This window comes from Nicotiana attenuata, chromosome 1, assembly GCF_001879085.1.
Source record: "Nicotiana attenuata strain UT chromosome 1, NIATTr2, whole genome shotgun sequence".
In the NCBI taxonomy this organism is placed as follows: domain Eukaryota; kingdom Viridiplantae; phylum Streptophyta; class Magnoliopsida; order Solanales; family Solanaceae; genus Nicotiana; species Nicotiana attenuata.
The window spans coordinates 50,975,532-50,996,871 of NC_031989.1; the positions used below are offsets into that span (position 1 = coordinate 50,975,532).

The following is a 21,340-nucleotide window of genomic DNA, read 5'->3' on the forward strand; positions in this document are numbered from 1 at the left end:
TTTCTATGTAGTTCTGGTTCAACAAAAAAAGAGGGACGTGCAAGGTAAACACATTTAGCTGGCTTAAAGTGGTAATAGCTTCCTTTGCTAGTTGATGCGCAACTCCATTTCCTTCCCTGAAGTTATGCCTGAGTACTGAGACTTTCAGTTGGTGCATTAATAACCTGCAATCAAGTAAAGTGTTAGTAAAAGATTGGTTGTCCTTACCCATTAGTTTAATGATTTCTATGGAGTCAGTTTCAATCTCCATTTTTGTGAAATTCATCTCCATTGCAATCTTTAAGCCTTACTATAATCTCATAAGTTTAATATGTCATGGCATGACTTGGTCTTTAAAGGTATTTGCTAGGGATAGGAGTAGAGGTAATTTTATTGACAATAGTAGGAGAAAATACGGAAAAGATTTTAGAGATATCCTAGTGATCATCTTTGAGTGAGTCTTGTATAGTTAGATTATAGTCACTTAAGTGTAGTGGTCCAACAATGGAACTTCTCAGCTTAATAATGTGGTGTACCCATCTAGAATACCAGATGTTGATTTTAGAAGTTGTACAAGGATACCATATAGTGCTTTCATTGCAAAATTTTCAGCCTTTAAGAAGAGCTGTCCAAATGAAAGAGGTATTAACCTTGGACTTTTTGTGAGCGTATTTCCAAGTGATAAGTTGTGCCTAAGGGAAGGAAGGATTATTTAATAGCCACCAAGCTAGGCTTGTAAGTAAGACAAGGTTTTTAGTAGTTAATGAATGCCCAGGGCATTTTAAATGTCAAAACTTCGAGTCTGAAGTTAGGCTCTACCAAAACTAACTTTCTGTTCCAGGTAGGGGTTTATATCGATTGGTTGGTTCGGATTTTTTAATCCAACCCAAAGCAATTGTGTCTGAGTTTATAAATCTATAAACCAAACAAAATCAACAAAGTTTTTCAATCTCATTTTTTCGGATTTTTTTCCTATAAAGTCTTCGTAGCACAAAATATATAACTTGTGCTCCAAATATTTCTTTAATCCTAATAGAATACAACAATATAAGGCGTTCTCAAGCAAATTGCACAAAATAATATGAGATAAGTGATGACAATGTCCTAAAATATTCAATAATAAAATTGCATAAAATAAATATTTCTAATTAATAAGTTATAACAAAAATGAATATAATCTAAAAGTAATTAGTCATGCTAAAATAAGTCGACTAATAAGTACTAGTACTAATTACATGACTAAACACTGAAGAAAAAAATATAAAGTTATGTATTTTTACTGTCTAAACTAATACGAAAGGGAGACTTGGCATAACTAGTAAAGTTGCCGCCATGCGACCAAAAGGTCACAGGTTCGAGTCGTGGCCGGCTCTTCCTCGGATCCCGTGCATATCTAAACTAATATAAAGCGTAAATAGAAATATTTAACATTATTGCCGTTCCTAGTATTGAATTAAAAACTTTTTGTTAGCAGTAGTATCAATTTGGTTTAGGTTTGGGTTATGTTTGAATAATATTTATGGTGTATAAAATATATTGGACCATTCAAAAATTCTAACTTCAAGCTTGAAATATGTTAAAAGATAAAAATTATGAAAAAGTTTAAGAAATATTTATGAATTATAATATAACTATTTTAATTTTTGGCCAGATCATCCAATCTTTTCATGGTTACGGCACTTGAGGGTTTGGTATGTGCCTGCTCTATTTACATGTAATATCAGGTTGGTTTGGTTTCGATTTGGCTTTTTTTAGTTACAATCAAATCAATATGGTCGGGGCTTCTAAATACCAAATCAAATCAATCAAATTGAACCATAGTCATGTTTCCCCGATTTGACTCGTATTATCGAATTGGTACAATTTATTCATTTTTTGTACACCCTAACACCATTTATGAATTTGAACTTCGTTTCAGTCTCAACAGCCTGAATTTGGAAAGTTTAGACGTGCAATTACTTCATATTAAACATTAAAATCTTGATTTGAGGTTGATTCTAAGGCGGCAAAACATTAAAATCCTGTACATTTCGGGTGTGTTTGGTATAACGAAAAATATTTTCCAATAAAATATTTTTTTGAAAAATAAGTAGTGATCTTATTCATTTTTCGATGTTTGGTATGCAAATTAAGGAAAATAACTTCTCAAGAGTACTCATAAATAATTTAGATACAATAAACATGAAGCCATAAACTTTCGAACCAACAACTTTCTGTACCCACAAATTTCATAAACTTCCGAACCGCTAAACTTTTGAAACCGCGAACTTTCGAACCCGTAAATTTTATAATTTCTAAACCCGCAAACTTCCAAACACATAAACCTCCGAATTTGGAGCTTGTAAAATTTCGAACCTATAAATCGAAAGATGAAAAAAGTAAAACTGAAAATATATATATAAAAAATTTCCGGGGGGAGGGGGGCGAGAGGGGGGACATCGGGGGTGGGTGGTGCAGAAATATCTCGGATCATATATCTCGTTGCAGGCGTGCACCCGCTCCCATTTCACATATCTCATTGCAGGCGTGCAACCCGCTCCCATTTCATATATCTCGTTGCAGGCGTGCAACCCGCTTCCATTTCATATATCTCGTTGCAGGGGTGCAACCCGCTCCCATTTCAGATATCTTGTTGTAGGCGTGCAACCCGCTCCTATTTCATATATCTCGTTGCAGGCGTGCAACCCGCTCCCATTTACAAATCATCATCAATCATAAAAGAATCCCGGCAAGGGAACAAGAGTATAACAACAACATCCCGGCAAGGGAGACAATATCATAAACAATAACATCCCGGCAAGGAAACAATAATATAACAACAATATCCCGGCAAGGGAAACAATATCATAAGCAATAATGTCCCGGCAAGGGAATCAACAAGTACATAATAAGGGTCACGGAAAAACCAAGAAGCACGATAACCTCAACAAAACAACAAGACATAATAAGCACGTGATAACTACACCGGTAACCACAACAATTGGACATGTAACATATTCGCACGAAGTCATAGAGCAACTCACAATCAAGAAGTATCAAAACAATAAGGAAGGCAATCACTTCAATTAAGATAATTAAGGGTCAATGTAACACGTGAGAATTAAAGGAAAGCTAACAACGTCATATGGAGCATATAGAAGCAATTTAAGCAACTAGGAAACCCAATCATAACAGGATACTTTCCACATAAGGACTTAAGAACCCTAGAGGCAAATTTCCCACAAATAAATCCGAGCACACACTCATCACCTCGCATGCATGGACTACAATTAGCATAGAAGACTCAATTCCTAAGGGGAAGTCCCCCCCTCCCCCTCCCCCCACAAGGTTAGGCAAGATACTTACCTCAAAGACGACAACTCGGTACTCTAAAATGGACTTCTCGGGCGAAAAGACCTTTGGACAGCTCAAATCCAACTATAACAACTCCAAAACACGCATAAATCGAATAAGGAACTATTCCGAATAATAAAGTTTCAATCTTTACAAAAATATAAAAATCGACCCAAAAGTCGACCCCCGAGCCCGCACCTTGAAACCCATCAAATTTTACAAAATCCGATCACCCATTCCAAAATGAGTTCAACTATACAGAATTTATCCAATTCCGATACCATTTGGTCCCTCAAATCATGATTTTTCATTTTGAAATTTTTCTTCAAAAACCAACTCTTTCCCCAACCCAAAACACAATTTAAATGATAAAAATAAAGACAAATTCGTGGAATATATTTAATTCTAGTTGAAAAACACTTACCCAATCGAATTTCGTGAAAAACCCACCAAAAATCGCCAAGAACCGAGCTCTAGAAGTCAAAATATAATGAAAATGGTGTAACCCTCGATTTTGGAATATATTCTGTCTGCCCAGGTGTTTGTTCATTGCGATCGCGGGAGAAGTGATGCGATCGCGTAGAAGAAAATAGCTACTGGCCCAAAATCTTCTATGCGATCGCTGGCAAATCAATGCAATCGCATAGAAGGAAAATGCTGCTGTCCAAATTTGTGCTATGCTATCGCGGACAAATCAATGCAATCGCATAAAAGAAAAATGTTGTTGTCAAAATTTGTGCTATGCTATCGCGGACAAATCAATGCAATCGCATAGAAGGAAAATACTGCTGTCCAAATTTGTGCTATGCGATCGCGAACGAATCAATGCGATCGCATAGAAGGAAAATATGGCAGGTTAACATTGTACTACGCGATCGCGGCTACGCCTATGCGATCGCATAGAAAGAAATACCAGATAGCAGAACAGCAGTTCAAACATAGGGAAAAATGACCCGTAGCCTATCTGAAACACACCCGAGGCTCCCGGGACCCTGTCTAGTCACACAAACAGGTCATATAACCTAACACGGACTCGCTCGAGGTTTCAGATCACATAAAACAACACCGAAACAACGAATCAAACCAAAAATCAAACTTATGAATTTCCAAATCTTCAAATATCAAATCTCATGCCGAAACCTATTAATTCAACTCGGAATAACGCCAAATTTTGCAGACAAGTCCAAAATGACATAACGGAGCTGCTCCAACTCTCGGAATCGCATTCCGACCCCGATATCACAAAAGTCAACTATGGGTCAAACTTCTCCATTTTCCAGACTTCAACTTTTCCAACTTTCGCCAAAATGCCTCAATTTACCCAATCCCAAGTCCGAATCCGGATGCGCGCCTAAGTCCAAAATTACCATACGAAATTGTTGAGATCATCCACGGCCCATTCCGGGGCCGTTTACCCAAAAGTCCAATTCCGGTCAAATTCTCACCGTTTAACTTCCAAAGCTAGTTTCCTTCTTCCAATTTGACTCTGAATCATCCATTAACTGAATTCAACCATGCACCTCAAACTGCTGAACCGGGCGCAATCGCTCAAAACGACCAGTCGGGTCGTTACAGTACCAAACACATCATTCGTCTCTACTTTAAATAGGGTACTAGATATGGCTATTTGTGCACTTAGGTCAAAAAAAAAAAAATCATCTGGGTATATCCGACCCATAGAACCATGTGGGTGACCCATAAACTCCACACTGTGACCCGACCCACTAAACCGTTCTCTATAAATCACCAAAAGAAGACATTTCTCTCTCTCTCTCTCTCTCTGTGTTCGCAGTCTTTAACCAACCACTGAGTTCGCTATGGCATTTCCTTACTTGGAAGCAGTTCTCGGTACGCCTTCCTTTTTCTATCTTTCTACACCTTTTACTTATTCGCGTTATAGTGCCTCAGGTATTTACTTGATATTACATTTTCTGAAAGGCTCTACTGTCTTTGAATGTCATTACTGATATCTATGCAATCTTTTTCCCGTTTTCACGCTTCCATTTTTACTGGGTTACATTATTGCTTCTTCTTTCTTGGTCCATATGTTTCGAAAATTTAGGCTCTTGATCAAATATTTGTTGTATCTCTGTTCAACGTCTGTTTTGAAATAAGTAGGCATTATAGGTTTTATTGGATTCTTTAACTTAATAATTTTCTTGTATTTGGTATAAGGATGGTTGTTGCTTTCTTAGTCTTACAAATTTGGAGCTTGATTAAATATTTGTGGCCTTTCTGTTGTCTGTTATTAGAAAGAAATAGACATGAAGGCTTTTGGGTATCTCTAATTAATATATTTCCTGAAGAAAAGTATCGGAATCTCTGTAATAATCTTGACGTGCTTTATGCATTATTTGGGTCGAATGATCCTTGCTTTTCTTAGTCTAGCAGTTCAAAATCTCTGGGTTCTTGATTGAATACTTGTAACTCTCTTTTGGTTGCCTATTTAGAGAAATAAATAGGCTTTTAGGGTTTATGTTTTTTTTTATTGAAACTAATGTATTTTTTGAAGAAAGCTTCTAGTTTGTAGAATTCCTGTTGTTCTCTATGCATGCATGTGTGTACCTTTTTTATCTTGGGGACTATTAATTAGCTATGATTCTTTCAGTCTTTCTTTAGTATAGAAGTTCAGTTTCTATTGTAGGTTCTTGTAGCATCTCTGTTGTCTGTCTGTTTAGAAAGAAATTGGCATTTTGGGGTTTTGGTTATCTTGAACTTAATTTATTTCTAGAAGATAGTGTTATATTGGTAAAAGTCTTGATGGTTTCTATGCATGTACGTGTACATTGGTCTGTCTTCGATTAGGTCTGGTCTTTGCTGGGAGGTTTTTCAGTTTGGTTAAAGATTTATATGTCAATATAAGGTTAAATGTGATGTTAACATCGTATTGAATCATTGTGGTCTGTTGGTTAATCTGGCTGTATACTAGCTCGGGGTTATGCTTTCAAGCCTCAAAAACAGTTCCCTTTTTTTTTTGTACTTTTATTTTATTTTTGCACTTTTTTTTATACCTTTTATTTTATTTTATTTTGATTTTGTATAATGTTGGCCCAAGATGAATTTAAATGGAGAAACATGAAGATTGAAACAACAACGTTATCAAATAAAGCAAACATCAACATATCGGATTGCATTGGAGTCCTGCTTCATTTGGCGGTGAATAAATTAGGTGTTTTCTTAGAGTTCGCTAAGAAACTAAGTTAGAATTCATTTTAGCTAGAGCCTATCTACTGATAATTCTGAGGTCGTAATATGACGGTTCTAACTTCTGAAAGGCCTTGAAAGTTTCTTAGCCTTGTTTCTTCAGAGTTTTGGGGATGCATTGGGCAATGCCACCAACCTCTTCTGATGCTAGGTTGGCACAGAAAAGGTCTAAACAAGAACGAGAAGATCATGTCGGACACAATCCCTGCTGCCATTTGGTGGACAGTTTGGTTAGAAAGGAATCATAGAATATTTGAAGGCATAAAGGAAAATCTACTTGCACTTTAGATGCTTGTTACGCATGTTTTTGGTTCTGGATTTGTATGACTTGATCATGATAATTTCAAAATTTTAATCAAAACATGTATTGATGCGCTGGCCCTCCGTGCTTTTACTGAGTTAACTGAAATTATTGTTTTGTATTCATTTCAAAATTTGTGCCAGATGCTTCCTGTGATGTGTTAAACCCTATTTGAGGTTACACATGTTACTGTTCTTTAGTTTCTCACTGTAATACCGTTTATTCTGCTGCTAACTTTTATGTGCATCTTCACGTGCTGATAAGCTTCAAACTGTTAGGTCCTTTTTCTTGTTGTTGTAATCAACCAAAAGGATAAGACTAGTAGATCCATTGATGTGTGCCTTTTGGATTCCTGGAAGAATCATGATGGAACTGGAGGACCTTTAGATTTTCCAAATAAGCGAAGTTCATTTTAAGTGCTTGAATGCCTAACTTTTCCACCTTTGCTCTCCCTCCTGCCGTGCCTAAATTATGGACCTCTCTCATTGTTGTTACCTCAAGGAGTGGTGCATTATTGGTTATATGGACTAGATAGAAGGGAAGGAACTATAGATCTTTGAAGGAGAAGTTTACCCTACTCTTTCATTTTTTTGCTGGAGCAAACTGTCTAGTGTATATCGTATATTGAGTTTTTGGATTTTGTTGGTAACCTAAGTTCCATAGGAACCTTTTTGTACTTATTCTGCATCAACTGGATGCCCATTATAACATTTACATTACACTGTTAGAAAACGAGTGGTGTGTTATTGGTATTTGGAGAGCTTTAATTGCAGGATCACATTGGAAACGCCTTTCATTCTGTTTATTCTAATTTGTTCTGGCAACTTTCTTCGTCAGTGGAACCAATGAATGTCGACTGTTGAATGGTTCTGCAGGTGCAGAAAATATGCTTAAATTGACTGACACCTTGACTCTCCCTCCATGAGTTAATTGTTTTTTTCCTGTTTTTTTTTTTTTTTTGAGCATTGACGGCTAATGCAGTCTGTTTTTCACATAATACCTTAAGCGATGATTACGTAGCTTTTGACTTCATTCAGTTGATAAGTAAGGACTGCTAATGTTGGTGGGGGATACACTCATACTATCATACACAATATCCACAATTTGTGTATCGTTTATGGACTGGGACAGGCAAGAAAAAACTGAAAATATCCTTTTTGTTAATCTTATGGCATTTTGTTGTCATCTGATGTATGATATGGTGGTCTCCTCTTTTATTTTCACCCTTAATTTGGTCTCATATATAGCTCAACTAGCCAGTAGACAGCATTGGTTAAATGATGATGCAATGAGATGAAAAAGGGCTGCTTTGGTTCAACTTTTGAGACGTGTTTTGTGTGTTAATGGTTTTTACATCTTTATATTTTGGTTTCTTCCTTGTGTCTCTTGGTAGTTGGCTTGCTTGCTGTTTGCTTCAGATTTTATCTCGGACTTCCCTCCTTGATTTTATTTATTGCTGTCTTTTCTAGGGTGCTGTATTAACCTCCCTTCTTATTGTGCTTTTGGCTCTAATTTTTCTGTTGAATTTCAGGATTCATGATATTAATGTACATATTTGAGACATACCTTGATGTACGACAGCATGCTGCTCATAAATTGCCAACACTTCCGAAAACTTTGGTGGGAGTTATCAGCCAGGAAAAATTTGAGAAGTCCCGTGCATATAGTCTAGACAAAAGGTTTATCTCCTACTTGCTTTTGATTTTTTTCTTTTGTTCAGGGGATACCAACCAAATTGTTCTATTTTGTTTGATATTCTTTTTCATCTCTTTTTTTTTCCAGTTACTTCCATTTTATCCATGAGTTTGTTACCATACTTATGGACTCTTCCATCTTGTACTTCCGGATATTGCCCTGGTTTTGGAAGGTGAATGGTTCAGCTTTTTTCTTAAAATGTCCTCTCTTCCCACTCTAGCAACTCATGGACTTTGTGTTTTATATTCTGGCAGATATCAGGAGAATCTTTGGTATACCTTGGTCTCAATGCAGAGAATGAAATATTTCACACACTTTCATTTTTAGCAGGAGTTATGGTTTGGTCACAGGTGCATATGAGTATCCCTTTGGTTTCTTGTTCATAATGGTTGACACTTCCTGGAGTTGAATATTTGTCCATTGTATATATTTTTTCTTTTTAAAAAGAATATTTATCAGCACTCTTTAGGGTTTTGTTTGCCTTGTTAAAAGTGAATTAATTAAAACTGTTTAGCATTATGTTACAATGTATTTAATGTGCAAATCCTCAGATACTCTCTCCTTTTGAGTTACAGAAGTTCTATCTTTCTTTAATGCTTCAAAGTACCTCTTGCCCCGTGTTAATTTTATAATTTTTACACCCCTTTGTGTGAACACGGTATGCTTCGTGATCCGGGGTACCCTTTTTCCTTATAAAGGGACTTTTAAAGTTCCAGACTCTCTAGTGCTATCGCCCCTTTTTCAGCCTGATATTATCAAGGTAGACTTCCACCGGACGCCGCCCTGGCTTTCTTTTTAGTTTTCCAATCTTCTAGGAGTTATCACTTATGTGAATATGACCTTAATTTCTCATACTCTACTTGATTTGTTTGCTTAAGGCTGGTCATTATGAGCTCAGCTTGCACACGAATTTTAAACTGTGAAATGTAGATGAAAAATGCCTCTGTGATGGTGTGATCCTATGTCAAGTGAATGTTAGCTGGTGAGGTTGATGACTTGTGATCTGAGTTTGATTTTGGGATAACCTTTTTTCCTTATTTGATGATTTTGTGTCAGTTCTCGTCAGGGAACTTGTTGTTGCTCGGTTAGAAAGGTTTGCTCCAACTATATATGAGTTGTAGGATTTGTTGCCAAAGTTTTAGGTGAATAGTTGTTTCTTCGGGGATGAGTAAATCTTTTTGTGCATAAATGCTTTCCTTATGTCCTAAAGGGTGTTCTGTAGAGCCTCTTTTGTGTCCAAGCAATGTAGTCTTGATCACATTGGCTAAATGAACCACAAACCATATATGCAGTCCTGGTCTTTCTTTTTCTTTTTCTTGTTAGATTGAAGATAGCTTCAGATCTGATTTAATCATCTTTATCTTCCCTAGTTGTGGTGTTGGACGAGGATTCATTCTTTAAGTAGACCTGTCTGTTGAACTCAGAGAGTGAATTTTGTCAAACTTGGTGCATTTCTTCCTGATTCCCTTGGCGCGTGACGCGGCATCTTATTTTATGCTTTGCACTTGCAATGACAAGCAAGTTTAGTAGGTAGTTTTTAGTTTCTGGTGTTTCAGAGTTCGACTCATCTTTTGTAAGTTAAGTTCTCAGTTAGAGAACTGTTGTGAAATACTTCTGTTTGGCACAAGACTACTTTCTTGTGGTGAATTTGCTGTTAGTTCCTCTTTTGAATTTGCTAGTGTTTAGTGTGGTGATATCGTGGACCAAGGACGCCTTCAAGTATTCTGGATTGCTTCAAAAAGTTATAGCTTCATAATCTGGTACCAATTCTAAATTTTCAAATACTTCTACAGATCACCGATTTGCCATTTTCATTGTATTCAACCTTTGTGATTGAGGCCCGCCATGGTTTCAACAAGGTATCATGGAATAAACGTAATTCTTTCTTTTAGCATGCATCTGTCATCCCTTGGTGGCTGAATTGTCTGTTTGGAATTTGATTTGTCTTTGTGATGCAGCAAACAGTATGGCTATTCTTTAGGGACATGATAAAAGGAATTGCTTTAGCTGTTGTGATTGGTCCTCCCATTGTGGCTGCCATCATTGTTATAGTACAGGTACTGGGACATGGGTTTTGTTTATTCGAGATTTTAGCATGATATTGCCGCTCACTTGTTCATCTCATTTGGCATCAACTTTTTCTTGGATCTTCATCACATAATTTTACCTTGCACGTTCATTTTGGAGGCTGGAAAATATCATCTTGTGCATTCCGCTGACAGAACTAATCTATTCTCGATTTGCAGAAAGGAGGTCCTTACTTGGCAATTTACTTGTGGGGGTTTATGCTGATTTTATCTCTTGTTATGATGACTATCTACCCTGTACTAATTGCTCCACTTTTCAACAAGTTCACTCCGGTAAGTAGTACATCAACCCCCTCTTCCCCTCAAGAAGAGGAAAAGCAAAAACATATTTCCTGCAGCTCCATTGTGGTGATTAGTTTTTTTTTCCCCCAATGAGTAGCTTCCACAGGGAGACCTTAGGTTGAAGATTGAGAATCTTGCATCCTCACTCAAGTTTCCCCTAAAGAAATTATTTGTGGTTGATGGGTCTACAAGGTCAAGCCACAGCAATGTGAGTGATTATTATACTGATCTTTGCATAGTGGTTATATATGTAACTTTTCACATTGAATGCAAATTCATTTTATGTGCTATAATTTCATAGATTGGGTGGTCCAAGTTGTGCTAGTAGATTTTGAGATGATATTTGAATCTTTAAGTTAGGCTAGTTTTGTTTCGTTTCCGGCTCAATTTTTTTAATCCTCTCAGTAGTCTATGATAGCTTTTAGTCGGAACTAGCAATCAGAGTTTAGTTTTAGCTTTGCTTAATTGCTTCAATATTTTAGCTTTAAATGAAGCAGATTTGCAGTATAGCCCTGATCTCTTATTTGCTTTATTTTTCTTTTGTAATTGATTACCTTTCAAATCTTCTCATACATTTTGGAGATGAAGAGTGTGTTTTGTTTGCATATGGTTTGCGAAAGGTATAGTAAGGTGTTCCACTTGTTGAACAAATCAATATGATAAAGAGCTAAGGATGTAAAACTAACTTGGAGAGGTCTCTCTTCGTTTTATCATTATGGGCTTAGTTTGAGACGTCCTCTTGGATCTCTTGGTTTTAATCAGACGGTGGAGTATTTGCACTTGTGCTGAGTGACAAATGGGCATGTGATACTGTTGCTTTTTATATGTCATCTGCCTATTTACTGAAGGATTTCGCTTTGAGGGTGGGGCAAGAACATTTTACACAACAATTGAGGATAAAAGAATAAATTTATATTCTTTTAGAGTGTAATTGATAACGAGAAGATTTCAACTCCTCTCACCCAACCAAAAACAAGAAGATTTCTAAATATATGAAAGTGTCTATGAGCTCAAGTTCTAATATTTTTGCTACAGTAATAGAGCTTGAAGGGGATTTAGTTGTTATCATCTTCTCTATCAGAGTACTAGGCTGCACATCAATAGCCCGTTTGGCCAAGCTGTAAAAATCAGCTTATTTTGAGAAGTGCTTTTTCTCAAAAGTGCTTTTCTCAAAAGTACTTTTGGTAAGAAGCAGTTTGTGTTTGGCTAATTAATTTGAAAAGCACTTCTGAGCAGCAATTAATGTTTGGCCAAGCTTTAAAAAACTGCTTCTAAGTGTATTTTTCTCAAAAGTGCTTTTCAGAAAAGTGTTTTTGGAGAGAAGCTACTTTTTTCTGCTTCTCCAAAACTGCTTCTGCTTCTCCTCAAAAGCACTTTTTTTCTTTTCAAAAGCTTGGCCAAACACCTTAATTTTAGAAAAAAAGCACTTTTGAACAAAAAAAAGTGCTTTTGCCTCAAAAGAAGCTCGGCCAAACAGGCTACAAATCTGTCTAGTCGTTGGTAGTTAGTTATATTTCAGCTTGAAAATTGTGTTCAATTCCATATAGTGTAGGTGAGTCATAAACAATGGTTGATTAAGTCTTCATTGCTCTTCCATTTATATATGGTGAATGTAATGGAATAAGAAAACTACGTCCTACGCAGAAACTAATGATAAAACTAAGTTGTGTGAATTGGTTGCAAGTCATGTGTGCTTCTGGGTAAATAAAAATACGTATGAAGAATTTTTCCCCTCTGTTGCCTTTTGAAGTCATTTTGCTTTCAGTTTTGCATTTGCTGTTGGAGTCTAATATAGTTTTCTGATACTTTGGTTTCATTATAAAGTTCAATGGATACAATAATTGTTTATGTGATAGCTTTATGGTCCTTATCCCCTTCTACAATAACCGCATATGTTACCGGATGTGTTGCTGGATAGGGTTCTGACAAAGGTGTGTGTAAAAGTGTGTCTACACTTCCCTGGTGCATGTTTTGTAGATTTAAAGCAGCCGTTATGGCTTCAGGTTCCAGCTAATCATAGCCAACTAATTCTTACTCCGTATAAAAAGCTGAGCCATTGGATCTTGTTAGATCTGCGATATTGTAGCTTCTGGTGGAAAGGGATATGAAATTTGCATTGGAAATCTCCCTGCTCAGTCATTTGTTGGATTTATGTCGTGTGTGACAGTAAAATATTAATGGTCACAGAGGGTATAATATTATCCTGATGTTTATACCTATTACTTATTTCTGTCTTCTCTCCCGTATACCTAGTTATCTATTTCTCTGTTATCTCATCTCTTACTCCGTGGGCTGATCTTGTATCTGCAAAATTTTGCTAGGCATACATGTATGGGTTCTTCAAGAACAAGCGCATTGTCCTCTATGATACACTCATCCAGCAGGTGTGGTGCCTATAAAACCTTGTTAAGTGTTCCTTGTCTTGTTTTTTCCCCCCGGTCTTCTATTAATCGCCATTAGTTGATGAAGTTGTGAACATTTAATGATTCCTCGAAACTATTTTGTTGGTAAAAAGGTCGTTCTAACATGATCTTGACAAGAAGTAAAATAGCAAAGGTAAGGGTTTATGCAGATTCTACCATTTTACTATTGCATAGTAATAGAACTATAACTTTGTTGGATTGTTCCAAGAAGGGTCACCATAACAGATACTCCCTCAATTTCAATTTATGTATCTTTACTTTCCTTTTTAGTCTGTTGCAAAAAGAATGTCACATTTAGTAAGTTTTTGGTTCCAAGTAACTCGAATTCATGTTTTAAAATCTATGTTTACTCGAACTTTTTGCTTGGTATAACCACTGTAATGTAAATAATCCCCTCTTATTTTATGGGTTTTGTAAGTTCCTTGAGTTTAGATAGGAGCCAAAAGAATGTACAGGAGCTAACGACTTCTCTTTACTGAGGTGCATCTTCTGGATGCTTAGTAAATGAAATTTCACTTTACCTGATAAAAAAGGTTTTAATTCCAACATTCCCATTTTACCCTTAATGATACTCTCTTATGGGTATGATATTGCATGTTTAAGACCACAACGTTCAAAGGGTATTTTTCAGCACGTTTTACACACTTCTAGTTTAAGACCACAAGCTGCAGAAGTCTTCTTTACATGGAAAATTTTGTGCCCTGTTAAACTAAGATACCAAACTGAAATGGAGGGAATATCTGTGTGATGGCAGGAGTCTATGCCTTGATACTGTGAAAGTTGAAGATGGTAAAACTTGTTTACTGTGATCATTTTTGTTGAACCAGTTCTATGTTTCTTTTTGAGTGGACAGTATTCTAATGACTGCTAGTTCATTGAAAACAATTTCTGCCATTTGGTTGCTTAAGTATTGGATGTCCTCAAGGAGATAGAGGCTAATTTACTGTATTTGAGAGCTGTAGCCAGATTAAGATGGAGTAATATCTTGAGGAATGACTATATAGGTCCATGTTCATTATATGTTCACGCTCTTCATTTACTTGCTAACCAATTAAAATATGATATTCCTGTTCATTATATGTTCACGCTCTTCATTTACTTGCTAACCAATTAAAATATGATATTCCTGTTTCTTTGAACTGATTGGATGTTAGAAAGGTGTCTTTACTGCATGAAATCATATGACATCATCACTTCTTATGTGTGGTATCGGTGTAGCTAGAATTCATGAAAATACTTTGCTGGTGGTTTAGCCATCGACCTCCCCAACAAATGATTTCTTCTTCTCTGTTTATTATTTTTCCTGGCTTTTAAATTCCTTTGAAATGTTTTGGTTAGTTCTTTTTAGTTTGTATTTTGGGAGTTAATTTCACTTCCTTGTGCTCTGTAGTGCAAGAATGATGAGGAAATAGTTGCTGTTATTGCACATGAACTGGGTCACTGGAAACTTAATCACACAATGTACTCCTTCATTGCAGTCCAGGTAAGCAATTAAATCCTGAAGCCCATGCCTTAAGTCTCATTCATATTTCAAGTCTGTTAGCAGTTGTTTTATTTTGGGGGGAGGGGGGGAGCAGGAGGGATTCCTGTGACTAGCGTAGCTGGCCAAGAAGGTTAATGAGGAATCTGGTACACTGAAGTCAGAGACTTCTCACCCTAATCAGTTCTTTGTTTTTTTTTCTAGATTAAGCATATATTTGCTTCATCCCTTTTTATGTGATTTACTTTGTGTTGGCACAAAGATTCTAGGGGTTCGTTTGTTTCACATCTTTGATTTTTGTGGCAGAAGATTATATCAAAAAGTAAAAAGATAAACGAGATTTTCTTATGGTAGAAGATAATGCTAAATTTTGTTCGAAATCTTGAAACATGTGAATGCCAAACGACATAAATATTATTGTCAGTATTGTAAAGAATTGTGTCAAAACTTAAGAGCATACCCACCTTGTCACAGAAATGTGTACAGGGAAATTGTTAGATCAAGCACCGAACGGTGTGGCCTAGTGGTTAATCAAGTGGGAGGAGAACCATGAGGTGTCTTAGGTTCAAAATCCTAGCACAGGCAAAAATCAGTAGATGATTTCTTTCCATCTGCCTAAGCCTTCTGGACAGAGGTACAAGCAGGCACCCGTTGAATAGTCGAGGTGCACACAAGCTGGCTCGGACAGCACGGTCGTTTTAAAAAAGGAAAATTGTTAGATCAATTATATTCTTGTTTACTGGCTCTAGGTACCTGGCAATTTATCATTTTGTCTGCTGGTTGGCTTTCACGTGAATGGTAAGCGTTGGCTGGTTTAAGTTTTGGTTTTTGCTGTAACGATTCATGAATGTGGTGTAGCATTAAGCAGCAAAAAGAAATTCCATATGGAGTTGAAATAAGTCTAATAGTTATTGGATACTGATCACGATAAAAGAAACATTTTTTTGTAGATTTTGTGTGGTTTGATCAGTGAAGTACTCAGGGGCATTAGTTTCTAAAAAAGTTGGGGTCCTTTGGCACATCTTCAATTCTTATGATGTAGTTTATGTTTCAAACATGTTTGCTTGTCTTTTGATAGTAACCATAAGTAGTTTCCTACCTTGGGAATGAACGTCCTTATGCATTTTCCATCCTCAAGTGATTACATGTTTTTGAAAAATAAGAAGATACCAGAGTAAATATTATGGTAAGAAAAAAATATTAAATAAAAGCATTTGAGGGTTCCTGAAATATATAGCGCCGTGATTTAACTGCCCGAGAAACTGAACCTAATGTAGACATAATTAATCCCCTCACTTCATACATTCAAGATGGAAAGAAACCTTAGCTCCCCATCTATAGAATTAGGTGATAAGAATGCAAATGAAAAATTACGAGGGTTGGAAGAGCATTTGGTCCAAATGGTATCCTAATAAAGTTTTGAGGTGCATTTGAGAGGGTGAGTTTAATGACTAACCAAGCTTTTGAATGTTCTATTGAGGATTGAAAACATGTCAAAAGAGTGGAGAATGGGTACCTGAGTCCAGTATATAAGAACAAAAGAGATCTTTAAAGTTGTGCGAACTATCATGGGATTAAACCTTTGAGTCGTACGTTGGAACTTTAGGAAAGGGTGATAACACGTCAACCTAGAGATAAAATAGGGGTGATAGAGAACCAATTCGAATTCACACTTGCCAAACTCTACGGTATATGTTATGTTTTTGTGAAATTTATAGGGAGAAAAGGAAGATATTCATTGATCAAGTGAAAACATATGATAAAGTATCAAAAAATGTCATTTGATGGGTACTTGTGAAGAAAAGAATTTATATCAGTGTTCAAAAGTGTGACTATAGAGATGTAGAGGATTTCCCGTAACTGTGGATTTATACCAAGGCTCTGCCTTGACCTGTATTTGTTTATCCTAGTTATGAATAAGTGAACCAATAATATGGGGGATGAAGTTGTTAACTGTATGCTATTTGTGTATGATATTGTATTAATTAACGGATCTAGTGAGAGTCAATAAAAAATTGTAACTTTTGATAAATCATTTTGGAGAGTAAGAGTTTTAGGATGAATAATTAGAACAAATCAACATGCGCTACAAGCTAGCCCCAATAAAAAGAATGCTGGTGGTGGTAGATGGGATTCTAGTGTCCAAATGCAAACAATTTAGACATTTATGTCCTGGCTCACTCTTCAGGAGGATGCAATGATACATTAAGATGTAAAACATAGAATTAAATAGAATCATTGAAATGGAAGAATATTACGGGAGTGCTATACAATACACTAACAAAGTGAAAGTTATGCTTCATGGAATGATTATGAGACCAACAATGTTATATTGTGTGAGAGTTGGGCATCCAAGGCCCAATGTATCTACATGATGAATGTCGTATAAATGGAGATGTTATCATAGCTACGGGGCACACTAGATTGGACAAGATTAATAATTATCACATTTGACGGAGAATGCAGGTAGCATACATATGATAAATGAAATAAGATCACGTTAGATAGTTTAGTCATGTCCTACGCGAATGCTCGTCTCTAGGAGTTATTCTATGATTATTGAAGGTGCTAAAAGGGGTGAGGTAGACGTAAAATCACATGACTAATGATACGACTGTTTGGATAAAAGCTTAGCTATTGTTGTTGCACTTATACTTAGTCCATTGTTTGACAAAGGTTTTCAATGTTTGGGATCAAAAGGGCCTGATAGACTAGAGTGAATACATATCATTTATATAGCTAACATCAATTAATCTGGATCTAAGGTGTAGTTGATTGATCGATTAGTATGCAACATTCTAGATGGATCAGCTCTGTTTCATGCTTTGGGTTTTCGCTTTCCTTGCCTTGCTCATCTTGTCAGTTCTTCTTTTCTGTCTTCTTGGCTATCTGACGCCGAAATCCTTGCTTTCTCCCTATTTGCTCTTAATAAAACACATCCACTTGCAAGAACCTTCACTAGTTTGTTTGTCATAATATATTTCTCATATATCCATTGGATTGACTTGAAGTGGTTGGCTTTTTTCATCCTCTTCTATCAGTAATTGGCAATATTTTTCTGTTCAGATCCTGTAGGGTGATCCCAAATTAAGTTACTCCCATCATAATCCTTAATCAATCATGCGATTTTGGATGCATCTGCTAAACAATAGTGTCCATAGCATGTTGATCCCTCTCCTTAATCAGATTTCCGATTATCGATTTTGAAATCCGTATCTTGTGAATGATAACTTCCACAGCATGTCAAGCAGTATTATTGGTGAATAATTTTATTGCTCAAAGCCTTCTATTTTTCTGAGTTCCATTTGCTCCTTTTCTAACCGGTGATTTGGTACAAAATATGAGCTTCTTAAGTCGCTGCTTGAATGCAGTGCAGAAAAGGGCCTTAGTGAAACAAATCTGAAAGGGTGACAAGAATACTGTTGTCTGTAATGCTTAGAGCCACATTGTCAACAACTGTTTCTTTCCCTTCTCAATTTCGGATTGGGATCACTTAGAGCCATATTTTTCTGTAAGGCCCAGTATTCTCCAACTGCCAAACAATACTAAGTGTGATCATTTTGGAATCAAGGTGTAAGATGCTACTGCAAGTTATTGTTTATGGACATCGCCGTTGTAATCTTTTCGAAATAAAATGCTGGTAAGATGAATTTACTTTCCGCAATAACATTCAATTGGACAGGCTACATTTGTTGTGCTTCAGGTGCATGGTTTGTCTCACTTTTGGTGCATGACATCTAACATTTCCAAAGTATCTTACTTCTTTCTTCTTTACCTCATTGGGATGCCTCGTGCGCGCATGCACACTTATCCATGTGGTGCATACATACACATTTGTTATCTTTTTTCCGTCCAACTTTATATTCATGTTTATCTTTTTCTGACTCTAGTATTTCTTCCCTGCAGATTCTCACGTTGTTGCAGTTTGGAGGATACACTCTTGTTAGGAATTCAAAGGACTTGTTTCAGAGTTTTGGGTTTGATACACAACCAGTTCTTATTGGACTCATCATTTTCCAGGTAATACTAGGTCAGGAGGTTTGTCTACTAGGAGGGTTAAATATGAAAACTTAATTTTGAAATATGCAATCCCATTCAAGTGCATCTTTTGGGTCCCAGGTACCAATTTTAGGAGCAAATTTTGATATTGAATTAATTGAGAGATCCTTCAAAAGTTAGAAAGAAATGACTGAGCTTTTTACTCCCTCTGTCTGAATTGAGTCTCCGTTTTCCTTTTCTAGCCCAGATCAAAATAGTGGCCACTTTTCTAAAGAGGGAACCTTGGAAACCTATGGCATGAACCAACGAGCCCTGCATTTACTTTTCTCAATGCGACTTCTCTTCGTTTTAATTATAAAAAGACAAACCAAATATTCCTTTTTTGAACCACTTGTCTTGCTTATATAAGTAAACAATTCATGTTCTTGAACCCACGTCTTAAATTCATTAAAAATTAAACCAAGACGTTTAATTTGAAACGGTCTTTTCACTTATAAAGTCAAATTGTGTGACATAACTTGTGAGTCTATGACAAAGGTGCAATATATAGTAGTGATTGATTTGGGTGCAGTACAAGTAATTAATCAATGCTGTACCTTTAGGTTGTTTTACTCTGTGACGGTCAATAATTTTGGGTAGGCAACCAGGTTGAACTTCACTACTCTGTTGTACTGTTGTCTGATACACTGCAAGAACACAAAGATTATTGTTTTCAATTAAAAATCAAATATTATTTTTTCCTATTTATTCAATATTAACTTTATTGTTGCAGCACACAGTGATACCTCTCCAGCACCTAGTAAGCTTTGGCCTTAATCTTGTAAGCCGCGCTTTTGAGTTCCAGGTAAATTTTGCTTAGCACCTGTCTTCAGATTTTGAATCTTTACCCCCCACCCCCCACACCCCTACCCCCAAAAAAAACGCTTTTACGTTAACTTAATGTTATTTCTTTCTCCAGGCTGATGCATTTGCAAAGAAGTTGGGCTATGCTGCACCTCTTCGAGCTGGTCTTGTGAAATTGCAGGTTAACCATCTCTTCTTTCACGAGCATCTCTACTTTAATAGAAGTCGATTATTGGAATGTGCATGTTGTCTTGCATATTTTTTTTTCTTCCTTTGTACTAGATGTACCTGTTGGGATCAAACTGGGTTTGTTGTCCTGCATTAGGTAGGGGTAAGGTCTGCGTACAGACTACCCTCCCCAGACCCAACCTGTTGGGATCAAACTGGGTTTGTTGTTGTTGTACTTTGTACTAGATGTTTATTAATCATTTTTCTGGTGTCTTCCAGGAAGAAAACTTGTCAGCTATGAACACAGATCCTTGGTATTCAGCCTATCATTACTCTCACCCTCCCCTAGTTGAGAGACTGGCTGCCATTGATGAACCTGATAAGAAGACGGACTAACAGATACGTGGGAGTTTCACCATTCGCCGTAGAACTCGTTCTATACTTTGCACTGCACATCTGCAAGCATAGCTATTATATGCTTGCAATTAGTCATGTATGTTGATCTTTCGAAGCACAGCAAAAGTAATGATCTTTTTTTATCCAGATGAGTAACTCAGTATTAGAGACCACAAAGAGGGGAAAAAGGAATGAATTCTATTGTACCAACATTTGAAACATAAGAAAAGCAATGATCTTTTGAAGATGTTACCTCAATTTTGCTGTAACGCCAAAATGTGAAGCATAAAAAAATGATCTTTTACCAATGGACAAATTATTTACCAATATTGGAATAAAATGGTTCTAAACAGAGCGAACTGACAGAAAATTCATTCTTGCTATCATAACTAGTTTGGAATTGAGACAATACTTGATTGCTTGAAGAAAACTAGGACCTATGGCACATGGGTGCCTCAGTTTTAGAGGCATTAATGGCAGATTAACCCTTTGCTTCTCCAGATGGCTTAGATGAGCTCTGGGAGTTCCACCATACGATGTAGAGCTCGCTCTATACTTTACACTGCACATTTGAAACTCTGCAAGCATAGTTATTATATACTTTGAATTAGTCATTTATGTTGATACTGTTAGAGTAATATTCACAATACAGGGCTGAGTTTTCATCTATATTGGCCTGTCTTTTGCCACCGGATTAGGTCGAAAAGTTTAACAAAGTAAGACTGAAATAATATTCACATAACAAAAAATTCGAACAAACCCGACAAAATCGAACCAATCCAACCCGATATAATTGGTGTGGTTTTAATAAAAACCGAACCAACCCAGTCCATCTACACCCCTACTTGATAGTAAGATCATAACTACTCAAGAGTATAGATATAGGGAGTTACCTAAAACCTACCATCAAACATAAGGAGCCTGTCTTATTATTGTTGTTGGAATCAATCAAATTTAAATTATGAATTCGTCTCTGTTATGTGTCGACCTCTATTGAAAAAGTGTCCCCCACGCTTAATTCCAATCAAGTAGTTTAGATAAGTGATCACGCTCAACTATGCCTTATAAAAAGGACTAAGCGGTCGCTGCAAATATAATCCGGTTTACAAGTCTGGAGTCGAATCCCATAGAGAACTAAGGCTTAGCTACA

General features: G+C 36.5%; 1 protein-coding gene across 1 annotated transcript; it reads left to right on the forward strand.

The window, feature by feature from the left end:
* LOC109226372 (CAAX prenyl protease 1 homolog) lies at positions 5,061-20,448 on the forward strand. Its single transcript, XM_019391152.1, has 14 exons — positions 5,061-5,160; positions 8,349-8,496; positions 8,600-8,684; positions 8,767-8,862; positions 10,306-10,371; positions 10,471-10,569; positions 10,759-10,872; positions 10,979-11,089; positions 13,203-13,265; positions 14,695-14,787; positions 18,691-18,804; positions 19,556-19,627; positions 19,742-19,807; positions 20,074-20,448. Exons 1-14 carry the CDS (start codon positions 5,130-5,132, stop codon positions 20,188-20,190), a joined length of 1,275 nt encoding a protein of 424 aa, XP_019246697.1. The 5' UTR covers positions 5,061-5,129; the 3' UTR covers positions 20,191-20,448.